Source organism: Calypte anna, chromosome 1 (assembly GCF_003957555.1).
Source record: "Calypte anna isolate BGI_N300 chromosome 1, bCalAnn1_v1.p, whole genome shotgun sequence".
NCBI classification, from domain to species: Eukaryota; Metazoa; Chordata; class Aves; order Apodiformes; family Trochilidae; genus Calypte; species Calypte anna.
Window position 1 is genome coordinate 159,621,394 of NC_044244.1, and position 27,359 is coordinate 159,648,752.

At 33.6% G+C, this 27,359-nt stretch overlaps 1 protein-coding gene across 1 annotated transcript in view; it reads left to right on the plus strand.

The window, feature by feature from the left end:
- The window catches only part of KLHL1 (kelch like family member 1), a 190,308-nt gene extending 177,947 nt beyond the window's left edge, over window positions 1-12,361 (plus strand). Inside the window, 3 exon segments of the mRNA XM_030453206.1 lie at window positions 5,910-6,122; window positions 10,557-10,728; window positions 12,302-12,361. Of these exon segments, the coding sequence (XP_030309066.1) occupies window positions 5,910-6,122; window positions 10,557-10,728; window positions 12,302-12,361 (445 nt within the window).
- The last annotated feature ends 14,998 nt before the right edge of the window (window positions 12,362-27,359 follow it).

The window sequence follows — 27,359 nt, forward strand, 5'->3', positions numbered from 1 at the left end:
ACTAATACTGAGGTACAGTGAAATGTCTTTAGACTCAGTAGACCAACTTCAAATGAATTTTTGATTATTGGTTGAATTCACTGAATTGAGAAGGATTTGTTCATTGTGAAGGTCACAGATTTAACAATGTAAGACTTTTGGAAGCCATTCATATAATTGCAATGCACCAATAATTTTCATACTTGAATAAAATCTAGGGAACTGACTCAAAATTATTAAATCAATGAGGTATTAATGTGCTGTAACTGTGATCCTTAAAGCTAAAGTAGCACTTCAAAATTTCATGCCACACATGGTAACACAATGAGAAAGTTTGTCTGAAACAGTTATATTTCCCAGCAAGCAGGTTTATTCATGGCTCTTTTTCTTGAGGGTTTCTTTCTTCCTGTCCCCTATTGGTGACTCTGTTACTCTTTTACTAACCCACTTATACTATACTTGGCATAAATAATTGCAGTCCTATAAAGAGAGAAAATATTTTTTCTGCTTGCAAGACTACCACTGATTACAAATACTTTTAAATCAATATGTTATGAAACAAATTAATGTTTTGCCTGATGTTGAAATACAGCAGTGCTTCTCCTTGCCAAAAAATTAATGCTCTCACATTTTTGTTTCCACAACAAACATTATTATTTACCCAAATAATAATGGGTATTTGGGTTTATCGCACATTATTATTTACCCAAATAAAAAGTACAGGAAAATTGGGCTCAGGTAATATTAACTAATCCTTAGGTATTTTAAAATTTCAGTTATTTTATAAAACCCTCTTGTAATGGGGAGAACTTACAAGAGTTATCAGCCTTAGAAAGTTTTCACAGGAACTTGTCTATGTCCTTACTATATTTTACACTAAATGCGCTTTGACCTTTAATTAAATCTACACCTTAAATTAAATCCTCCAGAAGTTATTTCAAGTTCTATAGCGACTATTGACACTTCTGATGATGAAACAGGCTGTTTATTAACTGCTTTTTTTGATCAAACTGTTTTCTCAAAGAGGCAATATCCTGCCTCTCACTATATGTGAAAGGGGACACATGTTGAAAATATGCCTACTCAACTATAGAAATACAAACAATTTTAGGTTGGTTTTTTTTTTTTTAATATTTTAGTCAGAACCATGCAGTAAATGGATACTGAGACAGAAGAAAATGCAGCAACTCTCTGGCCTAAAATTATTGAAGTCACAAAGAAGACTAGCATCAAAAACACATTAGCTCAGTCTAGCACAAAGTCATTCTGTGAACCCAGTAGCAATTTCTTAGTTAATGACAGTTTCACTGTACTTTTTTAATAAATAAGGGACCAAATAAGGGGCCTTAAGCTCATGCTGTAGTAAATGATTAATAGACAAAGATTATTTTGCTCTAACAATCTTCTAGCCTGATGCAATCAAGAATATTTCAAACTGGTGAAATCAGCATTCACTTACTCATCTTGCAAAGATAATAAACCCTCTGTAATTTAAACAGAATTAAATTTACTTGAACCAGTTTCCTTCTATTATGAAGCTATAATTTCTAGTTTAGAAAGTAGAACCTTGTTGTAACGATATTACACAGGCGAAAGGTTTTTCTCTCAATCAGTAGTTACTATATCTTTTGCAGACACTTTGTGACCTTTTTTTTCTACATTTTTAATTTACTCCATTACTGCACCAGATATATGAAGAAAAATTCTGAATTTGCACGCAGAAATAAAAAACTCATTAATGCTTTCTATTCAGAAAAAAAATGTCATTTTTCCCCTCTTTTGCCAATGAAGCAAGGCAGCATGGATACATATCTTTCCTTTGCTACAGTCTGATTACTATATCAGGTATGGAGTGATTGAGCAAGTCCAGCACTAATAAAAAGTATTACCTTCCCCTTGCTTCAACCAGGCAGATATTCTTTGAGCCTGAGTAATTCTTTGTTGCTCTTCCAGGCACACTGAAAGGCCAGAAAGGGGTGCAAAGGGGACTAAGCAAAAGACTGGATATGTTCTTTGATATTCACAGTGAAAGAATTTTGAAAGGCAAAACCTCATTAAGAAATGCAGCAAAGTCATGATTCAATTCTTTCCACAAGCCATGCTACCTCACATCAAAGGCAGCCTGGTCTTTAGAGGTTGGCTTGTCAAACTGAATTTAAAAGTGGCTTTTCTGATTAGTTATCAAAGGTTTGTAATGATAGCACTGAGATAAATGCTTTTGATCCAGCAAGTCATGATTTCTCTTAATGTCTCCTCCTTTGACACCTCCCCAGCATTTTCTAGCCCTTTTAAACATACACATACAGATGTTTAGGTATCTCTTTCGATCTTAATACAAAAAGAAGTGACCAAACCCTGAAGAGATAAACTTCCAGCTCAGAGGAGACTTAGTTTGGTCTAAATTCATATCTATGCACAGTGTCTGAAAAAGCTGAATTGTAGACCATTGGGGAACTGAAATCTCTGACATCTCCACAGGCAAAACTTTCACTATCATCAGTGGAACTTAAAAGTACTTGGTACTGGGTTCTTGCTTTTCTTTGTCAGTCTTTCCCTTAAAACAGTGATAATTATAAAAGAAATCTCAACAGTTTTGGTGGGAGACACAAGGAGGTGAAATTCCCAACACAGGATATGAATATTATGTAATTGTGATTATGCTTATTTGTCAAGCTGTTGAGAATAAAGGTCTTGTGATGCTGTAGGTACTGAAAAGCTATTAGGAGTTATGACATCTACAAGAAGTCAGCTGACACTAATAATCTGGGAGAAATAAACAAAAAGAACCAGCTATGAGTTCGCTAAATTGGACTTTTGGGGAAAGTATATATGCAATCTTTATGGTACATGTGTAGTAGAAGAGCAGTTAGAAGTAGTACATCTGGTAAGGTAAACATACTAGGAAAATATTGTAAATTGTAAATTAACAGTGTGTAATTAACAAACAAAGCAAAATTTGAGAAACTTGAATTTCCTAAATGCAGATTCACTGGATTATCTTTCATGTCTGAATTCTGAATGTACTTGCATAAGAAAATGGAAGTCTGCTCAAGAGTATTTTCAAAAAACAGCCAGAGCAGGGGTAGTAATTGAAGTAATAGAATTTAATTTAATTAGGATGCATAAGAGTAGCCCCTGCAATTGCAGGACTGGTATCTGATCTCAGTAAAGCCATGTTTCAGGCTTTTATAGAAATACTCAGAAATTTGTAGAAATTTTACTCTAAGCTGTTAACAAGGGAGTCAAAGATACAAAAATTAATTCATTCTAAGTCATCTAATAAAACAGGACTCCAAGCACTAGGAAGGAAGATTATTAAAAATCTTTGGATCTAAGTCCTGCAAAAGTTTCATTTAATAGTACAGTATCCTGAATATTCAGTAGCAGTTGCAGAGTTGTTCTGCAGCCATTTTGGGCATTTGTGACTATGGATTAGAAAACTTGCCTGAAGAGTGGAAGCAATTGCTGATTAATGTGGTCAGAGCTTTAGGATGGCTTTTAGGATTTACAACTTTTATTTGTCTGAACTGAACCATTGTGAAATAATTTTTTTTTAGTCTTATGAGGTGTTCCTTGCTGAGATAAAAACACAATCAAACCCTAAAATTATAGTTCCAGAATCTGATTTCAGAAATTGATTTTGTTTTGTTCTAAATGACATGGAACATTTTAACAAAAACGAGGTTGTCAGGTGAAACCTTTATTAGTTACTTATGAGCAGTGTTTGCTGTCTCTTCAGCAAAATAGAAATATCTGTCTATATTTTACTAGATGTCTCATTTGAAATAGAATGAAAAAGTGTGCCTAGCTTTCAGTGTGGAAATGTAAGTTTGTAGATTTATTTCCATTGAAAAACAATGCAATAGTTAAGAACTTTTCATAGCAGAAGAAAAAGCAAAGTGGCAGGTATTTAGACTAGGGGAACACATTGTTAGTTGCACTGAGCTCTGCAGCAGTGTTGGTACTTTGCATTTTCAAAAACTGTGTGAAGTGTTTCGATGTCCAAATATTGTGTTAGAAATCTATTTGGAAATCTCAGGCTAGTTAACCATGACCTTCATTTTTAAGGAGCAATCAATTTATCTACTTGTACTTGTATACTGCCATTTGAATTGCCCCAGAATAGCTTACTTTCACCTCCAGAAACCATGCATGCTTCTCCTGTGTATTTTTTTTTCATTTCTGCCAGTCTGCAGAGACTGTCACCCTACCCTAGTCACAAAGTTTCATCTCTGTCTATGGGCAGCTGAGCCAAGCCCCATATTTGGAAGTCATCATCATTGTATACACCTACATGCAAACCCTAATATTTACATTTATATTAATGTAGATATATTTGGATCACATGTTGAGTTTTTTTAGTGCTGTCCTGCAGTTCCTATTCTCTGCCAAAGAAAAAAATGTACATCTGTGGCCTGTAAAGCACACTTTTATTTAGCCTAAGAACAATATAAACACTATAGACATCCATATGTAGGTGTCTTAATCTCAAATTGGACCCAGCTGTGGATATCTGATAATCACATAGAAAGGTAAATGTCTTAGTACTGGATCCATAAAAATAGTTGCAAATACTTGTATTTGCTCTAACATCTCTCATATAGGTGTATGGATTCTCCTAGCTGCCTTAGAATATGTCTGTCAGGCAGAACCAATATGTTCTATGGCTTCAGTGACACATTTAATGGTGGTTTGGCATTTCCTTATTTACCCATGTCAACAAAGCTTTATTGTAAATGCAATTTAAGTATCTCTGAATTAATGGAGCACTTACAAAAGTAAAATCTTCCAAATGAACAATTGCTTCACACAAACAGCTATTCTGTACTACACTGCACAGTGGTTGGACTTTAAAGTAGCCTGTGTTTTCTTTTAGTTTATCTCCAGACACTGTAGAAAAGGCAACAGACTGCAAAATGGTTGATATAAGAAATGAATGCATTTTTGCCTTTTTAAATTTAAAATATTTTAAAAGTTTACCATGACTTCCCTACAGAATTTAATCCTCATAATACATTCTGATTTAGAAAACCAACATACAGTGCCAGGGGGTATAGTTTTTTTATTTGCTGAGTAGACAAGTTCATGTTAATGTGGGCAAGACTTTTCTACAGTATAACCAAGATCTACCAAAAACGTAGTATTTTTTAAAAATCCAAGTTAAAGTAGAATGCAATAGCGTTTCTGCAATGCACTACATATGTGATCTATACTGGAAGCATAAAATTCATTCTGGTGATGAGCCTCCCATTGGCAGTTTGTATGTAATAGATCAAGGGCTGATTACAATTTTCCATATGGTTTGTACTTAGGCATACAGAGCTTATATAGTACTTTTTTTTTAACCTTTTTTTTTAATTTATGTTTTGCAAGAAAGAGGAGTTAGAAACTTATGAATGTATTCAGTATTAAAGAATTATAAAATATAAACTATCAAAATAGAGGACAGCAACTGTCAGACTAATTCCCACTTCGGTGCATGATAAAAACATAGATTAAATCTTATAAATTGTCTGCATATTTCTTGTTTGCCTGGATTACGAATTACAAAGTTAGCATGTTCACACCACAGATGATGAGCAGATAGCAGCAACCATGTTTTATGATTTATAAATCTATAGAGACAAATCTCTGTGTCATTTATGGCACTCTTTGGCAATATACACTGCAATTGAAGAACAAAAATATCTGTTCCCAAACAGAAAATGTCTTCCTTCCCATTCAGGTGAGCTAAGCACTAAGTAGTATGCAAGTCTGATAATACAATAGAATAATTTATGTTTGCTGACCATATGAAATTTGCAAGATTTTGAGCTATTTTTCCCCCCCTCTTTTCCAGTGTCAGATAAAAACACAGATGCTCTTTGTTTTTCTATTTCTGCAGTTCTGAGTTGTTTTGTTAACGTTTGAATTTGTGTGGACTTCCTTAGGTTGTATTCAGTTGGAGGTCGGGATGGAAGTTCGTGTTTGAGCTCAATGGAATATTATGATCCTCACACAAACAAATGGAACATGTGTGCTCCCATGTGTAAGAGGAGAGGAGGTGTAGGTGTGGCTACATGTGATGGCTTTCTTTATGCAGTTGGAGGCCATGATGCTCCTGCTTCTAACCACTGTTCCCGGCTGCTGGATTATGTAGAAAGGTATCCAATCATATGTACATGTTTTGAGTACAAAATCATGTTCATTTGCATAATTTTCTTAACTGAGTAATGGCAAAAATAAGCAGATGTTTTTATTCCTAGAAATGCCAACTTATTATTGATTTGAAAAATCCCATAGAAATTGTAGAAGATGATTTCTTTGAAGGTTATTTTTTTTCCCATTTTTTTTTCAAAATGTCCATTAACATGGACACAAAACTCTACTCTCTTCACATTTCACCTCAGAAATCTGTTTTTAAGGCATGAGGTTGCATATCGCAGAGTCATAAACTACACTTTTCAGAGATAAAACTTCATCCTTGAAATAATTTGAAAACACCAGTATAGAAGTATTTTGTAACTCTGAAAATGTAGCTGAGCAAAGAAGAAATAAAGAACTGTTTAAGTAGGGGGTATTTACAGTATATGATATTCCTTCTTGTAGCAACACTGCTGCTTCCTAATATGTTGATGTAAGCCTTACAAACTGTATCTACAGAACTCTGAATTTTGGAAATGGATATTCTGCAAATTGAAGAAAGTCTAGTAGGGCAGTAGGGCAAAACTGGAGTGATTATAGCAGTTTGAAGGTAGTCTTCAAATGTTTCATGGAAGCTTGACTTTTTTCTGGATTTTTATGCTTTAAATTAAAATCATGAAAATACACTCAAGAGATATGTACAAGTTGCAAAGGTTAAAGAAGATATATCTGAGTAGCTGGTTTATCTTAAGAGACAAGTCAAGATGCTGAGAGAGATTTATCTATTTATTGTTTTAATGGCTTAAATTTTAACCAGGTGTCTGTTATTGCTTCTGCTGAATCTGACTTGGCATTTGCCAGTCACCCAATATTTAATCCAAAAATTATAAGTTAAAATTTACTCCTTGTATTATCCATATGATTTTGCTCAGTCTTAGACTCATTGCCATCTCTACTTTATTTAAACAAAGATCACAGACTGCTAAATACTTTACTTCTTGTCTCCAACAGACGGAAAGTTCATCAGAGAAAGCTCATGTTTACAAGGCTTCTATTCATAAGGAATAATAACCCATTTTTTCAATTAAGTAAATTTACATGAAGAGTGATAGTGACAATATCAATAAATATAAAATCCTTCTACTTATTGGTACTTGTAAGGGAGCTTTTATTTCATTTTTCCTGACAAGGAAACCCTCCTGGTGTGAAGGCAAACCACAGCCAATCACATTTGTATTTCTCAAGGGATACTATTACACTGAATTAAATCACATATCCTTAAGCTATTTTGTGTACTGGTGTCTGAATGACATTTTACAGTGGTCCTCATCTAAATGTTTTTGCAATGATAGAAAAAATGTGGATAACGTATTTCCTGGGCACTAAGCTTCTAGACTAAATGTTGGAACTAACATATGAGAACTTGTAAGGCTATGAGCTTTCATAGAGTGGATCAGAATTAGTGTGCAGACTCCAGTAAAACATGAAAAACTCTCATGACCCCCCCAGTGATTGGTAAGTCTTTAAGGTGGCTGGGGTGTGATTTAGTGTGTTTATTTTTACATCCAAAAGCAGTAAATTATCTTCAAAAACAATAACCCCCCCCCAGACACTTGGTAACTTAGGAAGCCAAAGACTAATAAGTGATAAATAGGTCTATTACAGCATATTGGTTTATATCTCTCAGAAGTTTTACTCTCTGTAAATATCTAGGCATCAGTCTTTTAACCAAGTCTCACTCTTCTTCATGAATGAGTCTCTGCTTTTTGTCATTCTGTAATTTTGTCATACAGCTTGCAACGATGTGCTTTATTCAAATACCAATTTTCTCCTGAAAGACTGTTAAACCAGATGTAATATTTAAAATATGTTTTTGAGATTATGTAAACCTAGTGAGAGCAGATATGTGTGCTTTTTTTTTTTTCTTTTTAAGGCTATTGGTAAAATCTTGCTCAATAGTAATTAGGACTCCCAATTCAAGCTCTTCTAAGTTTGATGTAAAAGATTCCCCATGGATTCAAGATTTCTAAAATGAACTAATACTTATGTTTGCTTTTCACAAGTTGAGAAAGTACAATGTTTTATTCCTTTTTAGAGGTTAAATAACTAGTTCCTAAGAATTATAAAGTTTCAGAGATATTTTGGCATATTTTATAAAGTAGCTTTCTTTTCCAAATATTACTCAAAACTTGAAAGCTATTAAAACGCAAGCAAGTGATCTGTAGTTTTTCCCCTTCATCTTACCTTGATTTCCAATTGATTTCTTTCCACCTTCAGGAACTTTTATTACAACTCTTCTCACCCTAGGGCATACCTAGTTATTATAAAGATGAAATGTACAATTCTTTTTAGCAAGAGAAGGGATATAAGAAATCTCAGACATTTTCCTAGCAATTATAAAATACAAGTTCTTGTACAAGTTCTATTTTATTGACAGAAATGAGTTATAAGAATTCTATGTGGCCTTGCTTACCTGTTTATTTAAAAAAAAAAAACAAAACAATAACAACATACCAAGCCAAACCAAACCAAAATAAAAAAAAACCCTCTCAATCTGTCAGTAGTATTTTGTTTCCCTGCTTTTACATCTCTTCACCTTGGCCCTTGTAATTCTGGAGCAATGTATCAAAGAGTCCATTAAAATTTTTTGGCTTTTGGCAGGTGCAGATAGTGTGGAAACTGGTGCAATTCACTGGCTGGTAAACTTTCAGCTAGAGGCATACGTTGCAGTTGTTGAGAAAGTCACATAATCTTTTAAAATATCCATTAAAAAATTTTTTTTTGCCTCTTTCTATATATATATATGCACATCCCTTCTACAGGTTCAAGCATTGTTTTAAAGAATTTTCCTCTTTAGTCTTAGAAGACATGGATCACATATCTTGATATTTAACTCAACAGGTCTAAAGGAAAGGCAGCAAAATGGCCTAAAGTAAACAACAAAATAAATTAAACAAAATTGGTAAATTTTATCAAAGTCAAAGGAAAGAAACAATCAATGTAATGGTATTTTAGAAATTTAAAAAGTGGAACGCAGTTTACCGTATTATTTTCTGAGAAGTCCTCAAACAGCCAGAAGGATTAGCATTCAGTAGACTATCAGAATTTTTTCCAAAAATCTGTTTAGCTGCCAAGAACTATTTAATCGAGGTTAAAGACAATTTTGATACTGTCCAATTTGAAGGTCATGTTTAATGACATAGCTACAGTATTTATATTTTTAAAGTTAAATATAATCCAACATTGAAATATAATGTGGGACTTCCAACAGTCCTCCTACTATCTGTGTACTGAAAATATGAGTGACTGAAGTAGTTACAATGCTCTCACAGTCAGTCTTTTTAGTAAAAGCCTAGATTATACTAGTTTTTCTAGGATTGTCAGCTTCTAGTAAATAAAGTTTAGACTACAAGAAAACACATTTAAAGAATTAGACTCCTCAGTTAATACACTTTAAGCTAATACTCTCTCTTAAAAGTGAAGGAGGAAATGGTTTGATGCCTAATAATATACAGCAGTATAATAGCCACAGGATTTGTAAATAAATAAGAGTTTTTAGCCACCATAGGGTTCCTTTGCAATTATTTTAGAGAAATAATTGTGCTTAAAGTGTTATCTACCTTACACTGAAGCAAATTACTAAAGTCAGACAAAGAATTCTTATGCTTAAATATTTATCTGTTTCCACTGGTTATCAAGTGATTCTACTACATATTAGAAACAAGGAGGCACTAACAAAAGATTATTAATTTCTATTTTACAAATATCATCTGGACTAAATAAAATTGAATGGCATCTGAAATTAACTCTTTCTTACATACCTAACGAATACCTTTATTAATGGCTTAGGGAAAATTTAATTTTTAAATTACTATCATTATACAAAAAGAATATTTTTATTGCTTTTAAAAATTCTATAGTCATTATGCTTTAAAAACAGTGCTACTCTCTTAACTTTTGCAAGTATCAGGAGAATCTAAATCCAGTGCAGTTAAGGAAGTTCTCTGAATTCTTAGGAAGGTTTTCTGGCTGCGGACAGTATAAAGTATCATTTAAGAAATTAAAATATAGTATAATATGATTTTAGAAAAAATATTTTAATATGTCACAAAATATGTCCTATTTAAATATATACATTAAAACATACATGCATCCAGATATTGCTCTAATACCCTTCTCAAATCTTATTTTTTGACACCTTACTTCAGAAATACCTTAGTTTGTTCCAAAAGGTTGTCTAAACAAAAGTTCCTAGTCAACATTTAGAAGTCTAGATTTGGAACACAATAAATCTGTATGTGTTCTTGCTGTCAGGAAGAATATTTCAGATAGGATAATGAAGGATTTTTTTTTCATCCAGAAAAAAAAAAAAATGACTGTATTAAAGTGAAGATAAGCATGAATTGGCTCTTACCTTAGGAACTGGACATTCAGGTTCCTTTCTCTTTCCTCAGGTATGATCCAAAAACTGATACATGGACAATGGTTGCTCCACTTAGTATGCCTCGAGATGCTGTTGGTGTCTGTCTCCTCGGTGACAAATTATATGCAGTAGGTGGCTATGATGGTCAAACATACCTGAACACTATGGAAGCTTATGACCCTCAAACTAATGAATGGACACAGGTAATCATGAAGTAGTTTTTTTTACAGTAGCATATTTTGATAGTTGTACCTAAAAAAATGTATTTTTCTGAAAAAATAAGTATGAGGTTGTCATGGATGGAAAATTGGTCCTAGTATTTTACCAGATATATGTCAGGTATTATTACCTATGTCACCTATTATTACCAGGTATTATGTCAGGAATTTCCTTTGAAGACAAGAAAAGAGGATTGCATTCTGAGAAACTGCAAAAAGACAGAATAAGCAGTCATTAGAAATATTATCTTGTTATCTCTCTGACAAAATTATTGTTCTGATCAATTTAATTTTCAATTGGTAACCAGTGTGTGCTGAAGATCCTGCATATAAACATTTGCTTATTTTATGTAGGGGGGCAAGTTTTTCCTTTCATTCTTCAATCCCATTTTCTTCTGTTTGCTGAATATTTTTAAACATAAACATTAATAGGTGCAATAGAAGCAGATATAGTTTGAGAAGCAGGGGACTGGTGATTTGGTTGTAGAATTTAATTAATTAATTATTATTATTTTATTGATTACTTGGAAATAATTAATTTATTATGTCACAGTAGTGCTTGGAAAGATTTGGATTAATAGAAAAACCTTAATAAGGAACCAAAGATTATTTCAACGCTTTCTGTTAGTATTTCTGTTTTAAGTATTTGTTGTGCCAATGTAGATGTTTATATCTGAACTAGTTCCCTTAAGATCTCTTTTAAGTTAGTGAAAAAAGTATATAATTTGAAAGCATGATCTTATCCTAAAATAAGCATTTAAAATAAGCCAGCTTTATTATACCAAAACTTAATATTTCTTTTTATGATTGTACAGGACGAGTTCTGTTGTCAAGCTTAAAAATAGATGTGCATGGTGTAAAGTTAATGCAGAAGCCCATCTTTTTATCCACTAATAATTAAATGACAAGAGAGAATTTTTATTACATACTTTAGAAATAGGAAGAAAGATTCTTTCCCCAAACACACCAATTCACCTAAAAAACCATTAGTAACCATATTTGGAGAGATAGTTAAGAAACATGAAGTACCTCTGCTTTCATATGTACAGTACCAAGAGTTACAGTGCATTAGCATTAGTATTATTATTACATGCCATATAATTTGTTTCTACAGTGTTAGTTTCTGGAAGATCCAGTCTTCTGAAGGTATTAATCCTTGTCCTGTCATGAGAAGTTTCTAAAGCTGCCAAACTTATTCTAAAGGACTCTTGAACCTATATAGGAATACTAGAACCATACAATCTTGGTATTGATAGCCTTGACCTTGCCTCAGGGACTAAAATGGAAGCATCAGCTACAGTCTACAGATTGCAGAAACCCCTTGCAAATTTATGACATGTCTAAAATCACTATTTTTTTTTATTCTAACACTTGCAAGTGAAACATTTCCGATGTAAATAAGTATCTTTAAAACTAAATACTAGGGTATTATGGTTTGTATTTATTTTTTAGTGTTCCCATTAGCTTTGACCATTTTAGAATAGTGTTGACACAGTCTTTTGACTATTCATTGCATGGGTTTTTCTTGTTCAATTAATTTGTATCTTTCTTTCTGCAGATGGCTTCCCTAAATATTGGAAGAGCTGGTGCTTGTGTTGTAGTCATCAAGCAACCGTGACTTTGTCAGCACTGCTTAGAATTTTATTGACTGTGAAATGATTATTTTTCTATCAGACAGTTGGAATGATGACTTCATAAGAACAAGGATTTACACAGTGAATATCCTGTTGATCACAAAGTTTGGAAGTGAAAAAGATTATTTGTGCCCTATAAAATCATAAATACTGTTCACTGCCAGTGAACAAGAAAAAAATAAGGCTGTTGTAGGCGTAAATATGTTAAAGTGGAGTAGTAATACAAAGTACTGTTGTCATGAACGAGTCCTGGAGAACTGAATAATCAAGGGACAGCTCTATACAAGGATCAGGGAATGCAAGAACAATTTTCATGCTGGCAAGGTTTTTAACTGCAGAAACATCAAGGTACATCTAATCACTTTAAAACTTATGGTTTTTTAACAAGAAAAGAAGATAGTAATATAAAAAGTATCTGTTCAGGTCTTCAAATGGGTTATGGCCTTCTCATTGAACTGGCAGCTTGTGTCTTACTGAAGGGAAGAGGTAGAAAAGTCTGGATATTCAAGTTTCATTCATAATGACTGAGCTGTTGCTCTGTATTAGGAAGGAAATAAACCCTAAAAGTAAACTTCCAAGACTATTTTTTTGCTGACTTCAGATTGTACCTCCATGCCAATGTTAATCCATCTTGTAAGTGAGTCTACTGATGGGGTTTAATTATGTACACAACAATCTTTGAGGGGCGCTGGGCCTTTGTTGCAAATGAGGGAGTCCAAAGAACAGTTCCTAATTCTTTTGCAGTCAAATTTAAGCACGTGGGCTCTGGTCTCGTTTAATGCATCTTCTGCATTTTGGACGCTCATGAAGAACTGGAAAATGTGCACTGTTCCTTCACTGCATTGTGTAACAGATGACCCATGACCAGAGTAACCTATAAAGCTGCTTCTAACATTTCAAGAGGAATAAAAATACTGCATTTTATTTCTTTCTTATGCTTGCACATAACCAACTTTGCCTAACTAGAGCTGTCAGTTTATGGCTTTCCACTTACGACTGAGAATAGCTGCAATGATGGAATTCAGAATAAATTTAAGTGGAATAAGGAAAAATAGACCATTTGACCCAATAAAGTTCATGTGGTCAATATGCTAGTGTCATTTATGCTTCCCTTTAGGGTGAATAATTTCTAGCAGTAATGATGCTTTGAGCTTTTGCCTTGGCAGTAGATTTCACGTTGATGCTTTCTCTCTGCTCAGCTGAATCAGCTAAAATCTTAAGGCCACTAAGGGAATATGAGATTCTGTAGTTCAGGGAGGTAGAAGCTCTAGGAACAGAACTACCAAGTACACTTCTTTAAAGACTTGTGAGGCCTTTAGGAAACATTTCATGATCCAAAAGCACAAATCTCTCACTCCTCTGTCTCTAGCAATTTTGGAAAGGAATTCTGTTGTAGTTAAAAGAGCTTTCCTAGTGAAGACCTTTGAAACCATTTGATATGTAAAGATACATAGAGAATCATACTTGGGACATTTGATTTTAAGATGTGTCTTTCCTCTAACATCTTTAGTGTGCCTTGAGATCTTTGTTTCCTGACAGAAATCAAATTTCATTTTTGAAGCTTAAGCATACTGGTTCAAAACTTTTTATTTGCCTTTTTGTCCTAATTAGAAATCACTTGCAAAGTCTTCAAAATTCATTTTCTACATTCAGTTGGCTTGTGAATTGCAATTAGTCTTTCTTTCACAGAAAAGCACATCCATTTTTACCCAATTATAATAATGTGTTAAATTTTACCTCCTAAAAATTTGCTACTATCAATGAAAAAGTGTTTAAAAAACCATTTTGCAAAAGAAAAGATAAATTTGCAGTCCTCTGTTGTTTATGGAACTGTTGGCTACTTTGCAGTTTTAGACCTTTCCTTTAAGCTTTTTTTATTTTACATTTAGAGTTCTATTGCTGGCAGTGATGGATGCTACTAGTATAATCATTAATAGTAAAAGTCTGCATAGAAAAATGTCATTTAACAGTAATTCCTTACTAGACCTCTTTGTTATTGATATTTTGTGGTACTATTTTTTATTGATTTTTTTTTTTAAATTTTAAATTAAATCCAAAGCCACAATTAAGACAATAAAAAAGATCTCAAAGTGAGAATATTTTTACTTTTGCTTTAATTATAATTATTCAACATTTATATTTATTTTTGATTCTTACAATCAAAATGCTAATATGATTTAAAATAAATGTTATAAAAATCCTTTTGCATATTTTTTAATGGCTAAGGGTTGGAAAGGACCTTAAAGATCATCCAGTTCCAACCCTCTGCATGGGCACAGACACCTTCCACTCAAGGCCCCATCTAACCTGGCCTTGAACACTTCCAGGGAGGGGGCATCCACAACCTCCCTGGGAAACCTGTTCCAGGGTCTCACCACCCTCATAGTAAAGATTTTACTCCTAATATCTAATCTGAATCTCCCCTCAGACTTTTAATCACATGCAACTGGTCAAATTATTAAAGCAATTTAAGGGTGTTTTCAGAGTCTGTCTCATAATCTTACTCTGTTAAGATAACATTCATTGAGATATGGGAAACATTTTGACATAGACAAAGGATAATTTCCTTTTGTATCATACTTTTCTACAGAAAATGACAATCAGTTGGCCATTATTTGAAATGTACCCGTTAAAATGTATCTAGAAAGCTCACTAAATTACTGAGATTGCTTTGTTTGCTTAGAAGGCCCAAATAAATTCCCTTGACTATATTTGTCAATGACTTAAACACTTTTCAATTACTTCAATAAAAATTAGTCACAAATTCAGTTGAAGTTCTGCAAATTTTAACAGATGAGGCCTTGATGTCCATGAACAAACACCAGAAATGCTGTGCATTGTGACTAGAAAAGAAATACAGATTTTCCACACTGAATTCACGTTCTAGAAGTCTTTCCTTATGTATTTACCATGGACTGGACATAGCAAAATGTATCCTGTTATATATGACTTTGCATTAGCAATTTCATTAGGAATAAATAGATAAGGCATTTTTACATAGGCTTTAAAGAAGTTCTTGTTACTGGTACAGAACAGCAGTAATAAATTACATTAATAATTCTGTAATATTGTGGGAAACTTAGACATTTAACTGTGTGCATGTATTGAATTTGATGGCAAAAAAGCAAGTATAAAACTGTGTACCTATATCAACAGGAACAGGACAAGGTGCAGTTTTTTGCCATTAACATCCCACATACACAGAGATGTGTTAAGTTTCCTATGCTTCACCATCCCTCATTGCATTGGCTCTTTTTATAATGCTGCTTTCTCACTTTTCTCCCCTGTCCACCCTTAGTTTCTGTTTATATTTCAGAAGTTGTCTGCCATTAGGTGCATTTTCCTATAGAATTGTTTCTCATGAGAATAGCAAATATTATAGTACATCATACTGGTAACCAATTCCTTACCACTCTATATGCAAAGTGGACATGCATAATATCAAAAATGTTTTGGTTTTATTTTTTCTTTCCCAAAGTAAAACTTCTTTTGATATGCCTTGAATCTTTTAAAGACCTACTAATTGGGAAAAGAAATATAAACTTTCTAAAAGTGTAAAACATTTTTGATAGAGACGTCCTAACTACTGCAACTTAAAAAAACTATGTGTTTTGTCATGCACAATTCATCAGGATCCCAGTAGTGGTATTCAGATCTTTTGTAGTTGTTCACGTCCCTGTGTGTGTTTCCTTGTCTTCAGACTTTTTTCTACTCCACAGGACATCTCCAACTGAGTGAATAGAATCTCAAATGTAGGATTTACAAGTCACATTTGAAGCTTCTGTGAGGTATGCACAAATCCAAAATAAGCTCACAGAGTCTGTGTTTTCAACTTTAGTAGAACTTCGAATTAAAGTGAACTTTCCTACTATATATAGCATTCAGTATTATCAGTGTAATTATTTATCAGTATATCATAATAAGAAATGTTGTGTGAAGAATAATACCATAGAATAAGAGGATCTCAGAAATGTAAAAGTAATGTTAGGGAAACAAATTCTTGTCACTTGAGAGAAGACAATCCCCAAGAGTCTTAGATTTTATTTCCAATAAAAACTATGTGATTTTAGGAAAATTATTTTGTAAGCAACCTACTGGCTCATAAATTGAAATACTATTTGAAACTTATTTCTTATATTCATTCTTGAAAAACAGGAACCTGATGTTTCACATTCTGTAAAAGAAGCGAAATAGTTATATATCCCAAAATAATACCTAAAACCTCAGTATTGAAAAACAGTAGCTCAAATATATGTTATAAGTCAATGTTTACATTTGATATTTAAAGTTATATACTTTAAATTCAGAGAATATTAAGCTCTTCAATATTTTTCCATCTACTGTACCAAGCAGATGTACATATACTAAGTAATACAGGATTGCTTCCAACTCAGAGGACAATCTTAATATTTAAAAGTAACTAAAAAATATTACTGTTGAAAAATGGATTATCCATGCAATATATCTGCTCTGACTTAAATAAGAATGTATAAAATGTTCAGTAGAATAGTTATTCTTCAGCATTAATCTAAATCCAGCGTGAAGCTGCTCAAATTGGCAGAACCTTACATTTCATTGCAAATTTCCTCATTATAGTTCTGCTTCAGAGTACATGGCGATTAGGTACACTTAGGGGCAGAGAGACTGCTCAAAATCTTTAGATCAGCAAAACTTTGATTTCTTCGTGCAGGACTGCAGCTGTTAGAAATTAAACCATAAAGAAAACCATTAGGAAAGGTAAGAAGTGCAGTGGCAGAGGACAATGCAGCCTGTAAGCACTGGCTATCCACAGCTTCCCCTTGGGGACCCATGGAGCTGCCAAATCCATCACCCTCCAAGGGCTTGAAAATCAGTCAAGGCTGAGATATAAGCAGCTTCCATGATAGCATAATGCTTAAAATATAAATATTTTTAAAATAAATTTTAAAATCTACTCTTTCAGAAGTCTAGTACTCTAGTCTAGTACATGATCATGAACCATGATCATGTTCAGTCTTCTTCACTTGGCTAGGTTGTGTGTAATGCATGAACTATTTCTAATGTAGAGGCTACCCCCTCCAAAAAGTCACTGAATACTTTGAAGGCTTTCAGGAAGAAATACTATTCCAAAAGTAAGGTATTTGAATTAAGTAGATCAATATTCAGTTTAACTGCCTCCACGTAAGTGATTAATATAATCTGAGGAACCCAGAATTATGTAAAACACCCACACCAAGATGACAGGTATGACCAGATCAAGTTTTGGATTGACAAGAGAAGGTCTGATGGGAAGCTCCAAAATATGCCAGATGATATTGGATGCTAATGTGTAGGCAAAGACAATCCATGGCCCCTCATCCAGTACCATCAGATATTTGAAGGTGGCATCTTGCAACCAATCTGATGGCTAAGAAATGTTTTATATCAGTTGCTTAATCTTGAAAATAGAAAACATTAACCTTGATTTCCCAATGAATGACATATAGTGAACACTGGTGTTAGAGCCCATTCAATTGGAAAAGACCTTTTAAATCATCAAGTCCAATCATTTATCATAGCACTGCCAAGTCCACCACTAAAACCATGTCCCTGAATGCCACATCTAAACCTCTTTTAAATACCTTTAGGAATAGTGACTCAACCACTTAGCTAGATTAGCAAAATTAGTATTTCTAGGACATGATTCATCTCTTTCTAAAGGTGAAATGAATTTCACTTTTAAAGTGAGTTTCTCCATTGACTGAAAAAGGGGCCTACACGAACTAGTCTAGATGGAGTCATTCAGTCTGTGGACATATTTCTTAAGATAAAATATTTTAAGTTCTGTGAGATGAAATCTCTAAAATCTATCTTTTCCTAGAAGGAAATGTCCACACAAACTATGTCCACAAATAACTATGCCAAGAATTCCATTCTGGAAGCCTCAACTACAAACTGAACAAAATTAATTTCCCTGCTCTGAAATCAAGCAGTGTTTTGATTTTCAGAGAGAGGATAATTTTTAGCTGGCATATGACATGCAGAAGAAGTAAAATATATCTCTTAATAGATATAGGAGGAGAAAAACAATTCAGAAAATTGTAGCCTCAGCTCCCAGTTACCTGAAGTTTAGATATCCAGATAAATTTCAGGAATAAGGGAGCCATTTAATACAATGATATGCAAAACATGTCCATAAAATTAAACTTCAGAAGCCTTCAGAACATAAAGTAGGGTAATAAAAAAACATTAGATTCATTATATTGTTGTAATCAATGAGAATCACTTTTTCCAAGCCCTTGTAGGAAAACCAGACACCTCCTTCTGAATGGTTCATCTCTTTATCCAGGCATACAAATAAATTACCCAAATGAGGTGCATGTTTTTCCTCTAAAATTTATACAGGTGTCAATGTGACCAACCAAGTTTTAGGCACTTTAATTAGTAGAAATACCAACAGTGCAGAAGAATACCAAGTAGTATGAAATGTCTGAAATCACAAATCTGCTTGACTTATAGATCTATCTGTATTATCATTTACAGTTTGCATCACTCTACATGTCAATTACCAACACTATGCATAGAGATATAGTTTAAGAAATACAATTTTTGTGATTAAAGGCTACTTTTGAAATAATGGATCCAGTGTGCAGCTGTTCTAGCTAAATTGCTTTCCTGGGTTTTGTGCAAATTCATGATTTTTCTTTGTGAAGTTCTGAACCAATGGATTCACCGCTCATTTTATGAACAATTTCATTAATTGTAAATTCTTATGTTTTGCACTCCTTAAAATCACAGACTGTTTTCTTTGTTCTTTGAATTAAGATGCTTATTTATTATTCAATTTTTTTGAAATCATAGCTGTATGTTATTTAAGATGTTTGTGTAATATATGTTTATGTGGGTGGAACCCACAAGAAATACTTGCAGTAAAATACTTGACAGGATTCTTCTGGAATGGGATTACATAATGCAAAATATTTAAAGCATATTTTCTGTGACAGGAAACTAGTATATCTCTGGTTATGCTTAGTTGAGTTAAGGGATCTGATTTAAAATCCTAAAAAAAATTATAAAGAAAATGAAATCAAGGTTTTCAATGAACTTTAGATTGGCTGCTATATGAAAAAATAAAAATAAAAAACAACAAAAAAGAACACCCAAAAAACCTCTCCAAACAGTAAGCAGATACGATCTACGCCCTTTTCAGTTTCAGTGTTTGTTAACTAATTGATATTGTCTCAAATTATGAGTAAACATAGAATTAAATGGAGCAAGAACTGTAACTAAACTAAAATGGTACAGAAGTAACTGTTATGCACAGAATGGATGACTTCCTTAATTGAAAAAAAAAAATTAGAAAGAAAGAAAACAGAAAGCAAAGAAATAGTAACATTTTTTTTTCTTGAAAGGTCAAATCAACATAATATGTAAACAGATTTATGCTGATTTATGGATGATTTATTCTTTAACTAAAAAAGCTTTTGCCTTTGCCTTTCATACCAAAAGACCTTGTGTAAGATTATGGCTGCTTGCTGGATGTAGGACACTAGAAACTGAGGGCTGCCTCTTCCTTGAAACTGGGACATAGTTGAATTAGGAGTGATGTGATTATAAGTATGTCATAAATATAAAGTTTCCAGTGCTGTCATATGAGAGTGCAACTGTTTGCAGATGTATTATATGACTTTTGCATCAAAATGGTCCAGTCAGAAGTTTTAGTTGAAAACAGAAATAGTATTTAAAAAGTGTCTTGGGATATTGAGATATGAATACATATAGTATGGTAAGGAACTGCAAAGCAAAATAAGTGTATAATGGTTTGGGATGTCAGAGAGTAAATACATTATGAAAATGTACAAACATGGTTGTAAATACGTTCAATTAAGCTGTCCTAAGTTTTGCAATATTTGCAGAGCAGTTTACTCGATGTTACGTTTTTCCCTTATATCTTGCACATGTGTGTACAGAATGCAAGTGAAGACATAGAGCACAATGTTAAAGTCGAAACCTGGTTTTGTTGGACACAATTTGTTATTAAGGAACTTGAATCCTGAAAATGTCACTGTGCAAAAATAAAGATGCCTGTTTTTATGTGTTGCAGAGGTGATTCTTTTAATTGGATACAGTAAGATGATTGGGGTTTTAGCGTGCGTGTTGTAAACTTGCCCACAGTTTCTCTTTTGTAAATTCAAGGGCAAGAATCTTAACACTGGTAAACATTAGTATTTTTAGTCATTTATCCTTTTGTCAAGTCAGACTATCAGGACTATAGTGTAATGACAAATGACATTTTCAACAACTAATACTTTCAACTTTTATCTCCTTTTATTGCAAACATAAAGAACTCCTCCTCCTAAAAAAAAAAAAAAAAAAAAAAAAAAACAAAAAACCTGTGGAGTTCATGATTTAATTACCATAAGAGACATGATAATCAATAAGAAAATAAAAGCTGTGTCCAAATACACCTGTTCAGGCAAAACAGATGGCTTAAATCACATGCATAGTTGGTATGGTTCAGTGTTTGAAATGTTAACCTGGGATATAAAATAAATGTCGTAGAGGATCTAGAAGTACTTTATATTTCTTGGGTCTACCTGTACCTCCCAGGTTTATTCTTACTTTATCCTACAGTTACATATATGGGTGAACAGTTAAGATTGATGGACAGTTCAGATTGACCAAGATGCAACCCTTTGTTTCCTCAGCTTTCATGTATAACCTGGGAGAGTCATTTATTCTCTGTTCTTAAAATCCTTCACTTCTCTGTCAAACATGGATCAAACACAGGATTTGGGAGAAGATGTAGAAAAAGTTGATGAGAATGTGAAAGAGATGCATGACAGATAAGTTAAAATTTCTGCCAAAGTCAAATTTGAATAGGGACTCATGAAGCATGAAGGATGCATATACTCGACTTTTCATTAAGTGATTTCAAACTCTTTGGAGGGACAAATTCTTAAGACATGACTGCTTCAATAAGCATGAATTTTGAATAGCTGATATCAGACCTTCTAAGGTGGACAGTTTTAATGCAGAAACTTTGCTGAGAACATGCTTCTCTTTAACATTTATATTTATCTAGTTTGGATAAGAGCTGAAGTGTCAAATTTCTTTTTTATAAAAGAAGTTAGAACAGACTTAAGCAGGAAATCCTTTTTTGTGTTCAGCTGAGTTTAACTTTTGGTATAATGAACCCTTGACATAGAAATCATTTTCTCATGGCCTTAGTATTTCTTTTCCGTGGTATGCAGTCAAACAATGGATAATGGTTAATAATCCAAACTAACAAAAAGAAAGCTGTCAAAAGTGGCCATAAGCTACTTTCTACATTCTGTTAATTCATTTAGTTTTGGATCTGCCAATAAACTACTAGGTCAAATCTGCCTGGCATTCTAATGTGACTTTCCAAAAGTAATATGATGGGTTTTCAACCCTGATCACTGTACTATTTCATATCATAAATAAGGCCATATACCAAATGCCTCAGAAAAAAAAGTCATGCTGTTACAGGAGGAGAGGTTTTATTTATTAAACAGAGACATTAAATCATTTAATACTTTGTGGTCTGAGATTCAGTTTTGAAACCTTTCATGGAAATGTAAGACATGGGAAGAAACTACACAGAGGCTCTCTTTCTACTTGCATGTTTTTGCAGCTTTTCCTTCTCTATCCATATTTCATCCTCACTTCTCATTTTCTGTCCCATTCATATATCATTTTGTTCCTTCAAATGACATACTGATTTCTATTTCTGTCCTTTTCTGATTTTCTTATTTTTGCGTTGTTCCTAGGCTCCAGTAACCTAAATTTTACTTTGCTTTTCTTTTCATGGTGGATTGCCATGTCTCTTTCATGCCACATTTAGCTGGAACTCAGTTTTCTTTTTTCTCAGTATTTTTCCTTCAATTTCCTTTCCTTTGTGTGCATATACTTCATCAAGAAGTCCTGCTTATAGTATACTGAAATGGCTATATTACAGTTATCAATCTTTTAAAAGCCTTTCGTTTTGTCCTGTTATATGGAAAATTACATTTATTTTAGTGAATGTGTAGTGTTAGCACTCTTATCATCCGAAAATGCAAATAATTGCTACTTGTACCATAGTAAGGGTGTTTTTGTTTTGGTTTTTTTTTTATTAATTCATACTGTTCAGTGGTCAAGGACAACTGCACAACAATCACATAAATTCCTCATCAGGAAGATTTCATATATATAAAGAACTAACAGTTATTACTGTATCTGTGTATTTCCCTCTGATCATTCATGTTTTGTGAAGTATTTTTTCATGCTGTATCAGTTACAAAGAGTGGGACAGGAAAATCCAGAATCTACTGTAGAAAGGGTCATTGTTGAGAACAATATTAAGAATGAGACAGAATATGACCACTACCTGCAAAGCAAAGCAAGAAGGAAAAAATAATTATTTGGAGGATCATATATGGTCAAGGAAAAAATATATTTAGGATGGTCAAGGATAACTTGTAGAGAGAAATTGAAATAAGTTGTTTCAGTTTGTTTAAGTAGAAGACTAAGGTTAAAAAATTACATTCCAACAAGAAAACTTGGAAGCTAACTGAAAAAATAGAGTCATAAACTCCAAAGGACACCTTATTTCTGTCTCAAATTTCCTATCCTAATACCACTAAGCCCTTTTCTTGCTGTATTTTGGTCAGGATTCCAATTGTTTTGAGAGGACTTTTATCACCTTGCAGCTTTGAATAGTAACCTATGAGAACTGGAGGTACCTAACGCTGATGTCATTCTTTAAAAATTGTAAAACCAAATCCAGATTCTTAAAGTAATATAGTAGAATATTTTCTAGTAATCTCCAAGAAGTTCTCTGCTGCCCTCTTTTCACAGTAGCATATTAATGCTTGAAAAATGTAGAAACAATTCATATTGGTATTTTGATCCAAATTTCCTTTGGCCCAAGGCCTGAGGACTGAAAATGTGTTACTTTGTGAATTCATTATATTATACTCTCTCCATAACCTCATGATTAACTTTTACATTTGCTATACCCATCAACCTTACAGTTGTGCCCAAACTCTGATTAGGGGATTTCATAGAAAATGATCTCCACATTGCTCCAAACGTGTCATTAGGCAGCAAAAAATGAAGGGTTCATAGAATCAGAGAAAGAGGGCATGAGCACAAGTGTGAGAGGGAATATGACTTTCCAATCTATTAATCTGGGCATTCATCATATAAGATTTCTGGGGTTTGGCTCTGCAGAAGATGTTTTGTAGATTACATTTTGTAGTATATGATTCTTTAACATTAAAAAGATATTAGGCAAAATAGCCATCAATGAAATTAAGTCATGAATCTTCTAATTTTCAGCATTTTCTTTCAGCTAAGTAGTCATCACTTGCCTGCTGATTGGTTTTGTATGCTGCATGTGTAGCCTGGATATTTGGGCAGCTGCAGGTGCATGAGCTTATGTTTACACATGTCTGGACAGATACGTTCTTGCTCTACCTTCTCTACAAATTACTTAAAGCAAATTGATGAATCTAAAACCAAATATGTAACTTCCAGGAGATTTATTAGTAGAAGCCTTTAAGGCATTCTAATACAATCCCACTGAGCTGCATTGGATCATAATAAGTTCATGTATTACTAATACATATTATACAAATCTATTTTTAACAAACTCTTTGCATTTTAGAGCACTCATTATTTTGTATGGTTCAATATATTTCATCTCTATCTTTTCCCCAGGTGCAGAGAATGATTTTCTTGTCATTGTAAAGTAGCTATTTAGTGGGAAGCTGTAACATACTTACCTCTTGTCTATAGCTGCACATTATGATACTTCTACAGAGTTAATTATAAAAATTTCAAGATCTTTCCCCTAAAAACAGCTGATTTGGAAACTTGTATTCCCTGTGTGTGATTAAGGCCATTCTCTGTGCCTGCATTATGTGTACTGACCTTTAATTTTATCTGTCATTTTACCAATTTATCAGACCTCTCAACAGGTAGGATTTGAGTTTACTATTGACAGTAATTTTTTAGGACCTGCAAACATCATCATCATTCACCCATTTTCTGTTTATTCCTGTCAGGATCTTGGTTTTATACCATGGTGGCTTAGTTTTTTTAATGAGAAGTTTCACAGTACTATCTTAAAGGGTTTGGGAAATCTGGGTACATTTTTAAAAATAAATCTTTCAAAGTTTTCTAATTGATTTGTTAGGTGTGACTTCCTTTAAAAAAAAAAACAACATTGAATTTTCCTCATTTTCTGTTAATCTAATAATTTTATTTTTTGGCACAATTTTTAGCAATCACAGTTATGCAAAACTCAGAGTTATTGATGCACAGATACTCATAAGCCTCAAAATCTTTTTAGTAACTTGTTTTATTTTCCATACAGCATTCCCCAGGGTCAAATAAAACCACACTTAATACTTCAACAATTTTGTATCTGTCTTCCTTTAACACTCTAGGGTGAATTGCACTTACTTCTGGAAATCTGAGTATTTTATCCTGTTGATTAGCACTTACTCTATTCCAACAACACTTGTCTTTAATGACAGTCCCCTCTCAGTAAAAGGAATAATTGAATGTGGCAGATTTCCAGAACTCCTCCGCAACAAATGTAACACTGAAATAGTTCTGTTTTCTACAAATTTGGTGTGGGTTTTTTTGCACTTCTTTTATGTTCTTTTATATCATGGTCATCTCTACACCTGCAAGGTTATTATTATTAACACTTTTATAATGCTTCCTGATTCTGAGATATTTGAATTTGTTTCTATTAATAAATTTAATTTTTCAGCAAGTACTTCATCAAAATTTCTTTTGGCCATTTTTACTTAGGCATTAGATTTGATTATATATTCTGTTTTATTTGTTCCAGCATATCTTTTACCAACCAAAGATTCATTTTACTTCACACTCTTACTTTATTTTATTGTTTTACCAGTTTAGATTTGAGTGGATTTTGGTGGGTGATAGTAATTTCCATTGAGATGCCAGTGTAGTGTCTCTGAGAATCTGTTTCACATTCTTTCACTTCCTTTTGGTTGCTTCATTCCTTTTCCTTTTATCAAGCTTCCCTCTTTTTTTTTCTTTGTATTTGGTTTGGTGTGGGGTTTTTTTTTCAGAAACATATTTTATTTTCCTTTCAAGAATGTTGACTTTGAGTTCAAATAGTCATACTTATGTACATGTTTCTTACTAATAATATTTTATTAGGTCAGTGCTAAGTCATGAATGAAAACAAATTTTTCTTATTCTTCCAAAAAGGGCTGAAGAATGCTAAGAGTAGTGGATGCTTGTTCACATTGCCTCTCAGATACTTAAGAAAAGTCAAAAGAAATTAGATAAAAGGATTATATGTGTATTTATTTCCTGAGATTTACTCAATTTTATGTAAATTGGAAAGTTACATAATACAGTATTTACGACCATGTTAGTAATTTTTCTTTGCAATTGTCTGAAATTCTCAAACAAAACCTGTTTTGGTTTGATTAATGATAAATTAAAAGAATTTTTTCCCCGAGTTGAGTCTGGTTTGCTCGTGAGCATAATTGAGTGAAAACCTCATAGCCCTCGTCTTGACCCATGAGGTTCTAGGTGGATTTCCTCCTCGCCATCCCATAATGGGGGAGGGGAGTGAATGCCCATGTTGTCCTTTGTTATTGGCCAGGCTCAAACCACAACCATCAGCCATCCTGGCTAACTGGGGAGGTCCCAGGTGATTGGAGGTTAAAAACTGTGATGCCCATCTACAAGAAGGGCTGGAAGGAGGTTCCAGTGAATTACAAGGCTGCCAGTCTGACCCTGGTGCCAGAGAAGGTTACAGAGCAGATCATCTTGAGTGCCATTATGCAGCAGCAACCAGGTGATCAGGACCATTTAGTATGGGTTCATGAAGTGCAGGACCTGACCTCCCTGTGTGACAAGGTAACCCCACTTAGTGGATGAGGGAAAGGCTGCGGATTTACTAAAATCTACTACCTAGATTTTAGTAAAGCCTTTCCCACAGCATGGTCCTGGAAACACTGGCTGCTCCTGGCTTGACCAGGAGCAAGCTTCACTGAGTGAAGAAGTGGATGAATGTGTTGTAGTGACCCAAATCTGGTTAGAGGCCAGTCACAAGCTGTGTTCTCCAGGGCTCAGTATTGGGGCCACTTCTGCTTTATAACTTGATCAGTGTCTATAAGAGGGGGTCAAATGCACCGTAAGTTTGCAAGTGACAACCATTTAGCTGCAAGTGTTGATTTGCTTGAAGGTAGGAGGCTTACCAGGCTACAGGCTTTGGTGAAGAGTGGCTGGAAAGCTGACCAGAGGAAAAGGACCTGGGGATACTGGTTGCCAGGCAGCTGAATATGGGCCAGAGTATGCAAATAAATTCAACTATTTTATTCAATTACTTTCCTTCTACTCCTTACACAGCCCTCAGTAGATCACCCCTTTCCAGTCTTCCTCAGTGTCATGTTCTTTATCTCTGTTCCTTCATCCCTTAGGTCTTCAACATTTTATTCTTTCAGTTCCTCTTTTAGCTGAAGTTAAAGTTCCTGTATTCAAATTCCTCCTACTTACATTATCCTCTGACACTCCATATACCACAATAACTCTCAGGTTTTTTCCTGTTCTTTTCTCTTGTACTTCACTTTAACTCTGCAGGAATTTTTTAGTCCATGAATGTTAAGATGTAGAAATTATATTCTTCAAAGGAAATTACTGTTTTAGGCTGAAAAGAAAGAAGTAAAATTTCACCGGATCTAGACGTGTCTGAAGGCTCTCTGAGGGTGGTTAGTTGTATTAGGTGAATTAACTTAGATAATTAGAGAAATAGGAATAATACTAGAATTCAGTCTTCCCCTTCACTGTTCATAAAAGAAGCCTAATTAAACAGCACAGATACACCCAGCTGTGCGGCAGATAACTAAACTTCAGTGAGATGAATATTGCATGAAATGTCAACTTTTATCTGGATTCAAATTTAAAAACAATATAGTGGCTATCTTTAATAATTAAATTTGTTAAATTTGATATCTCTTGAAT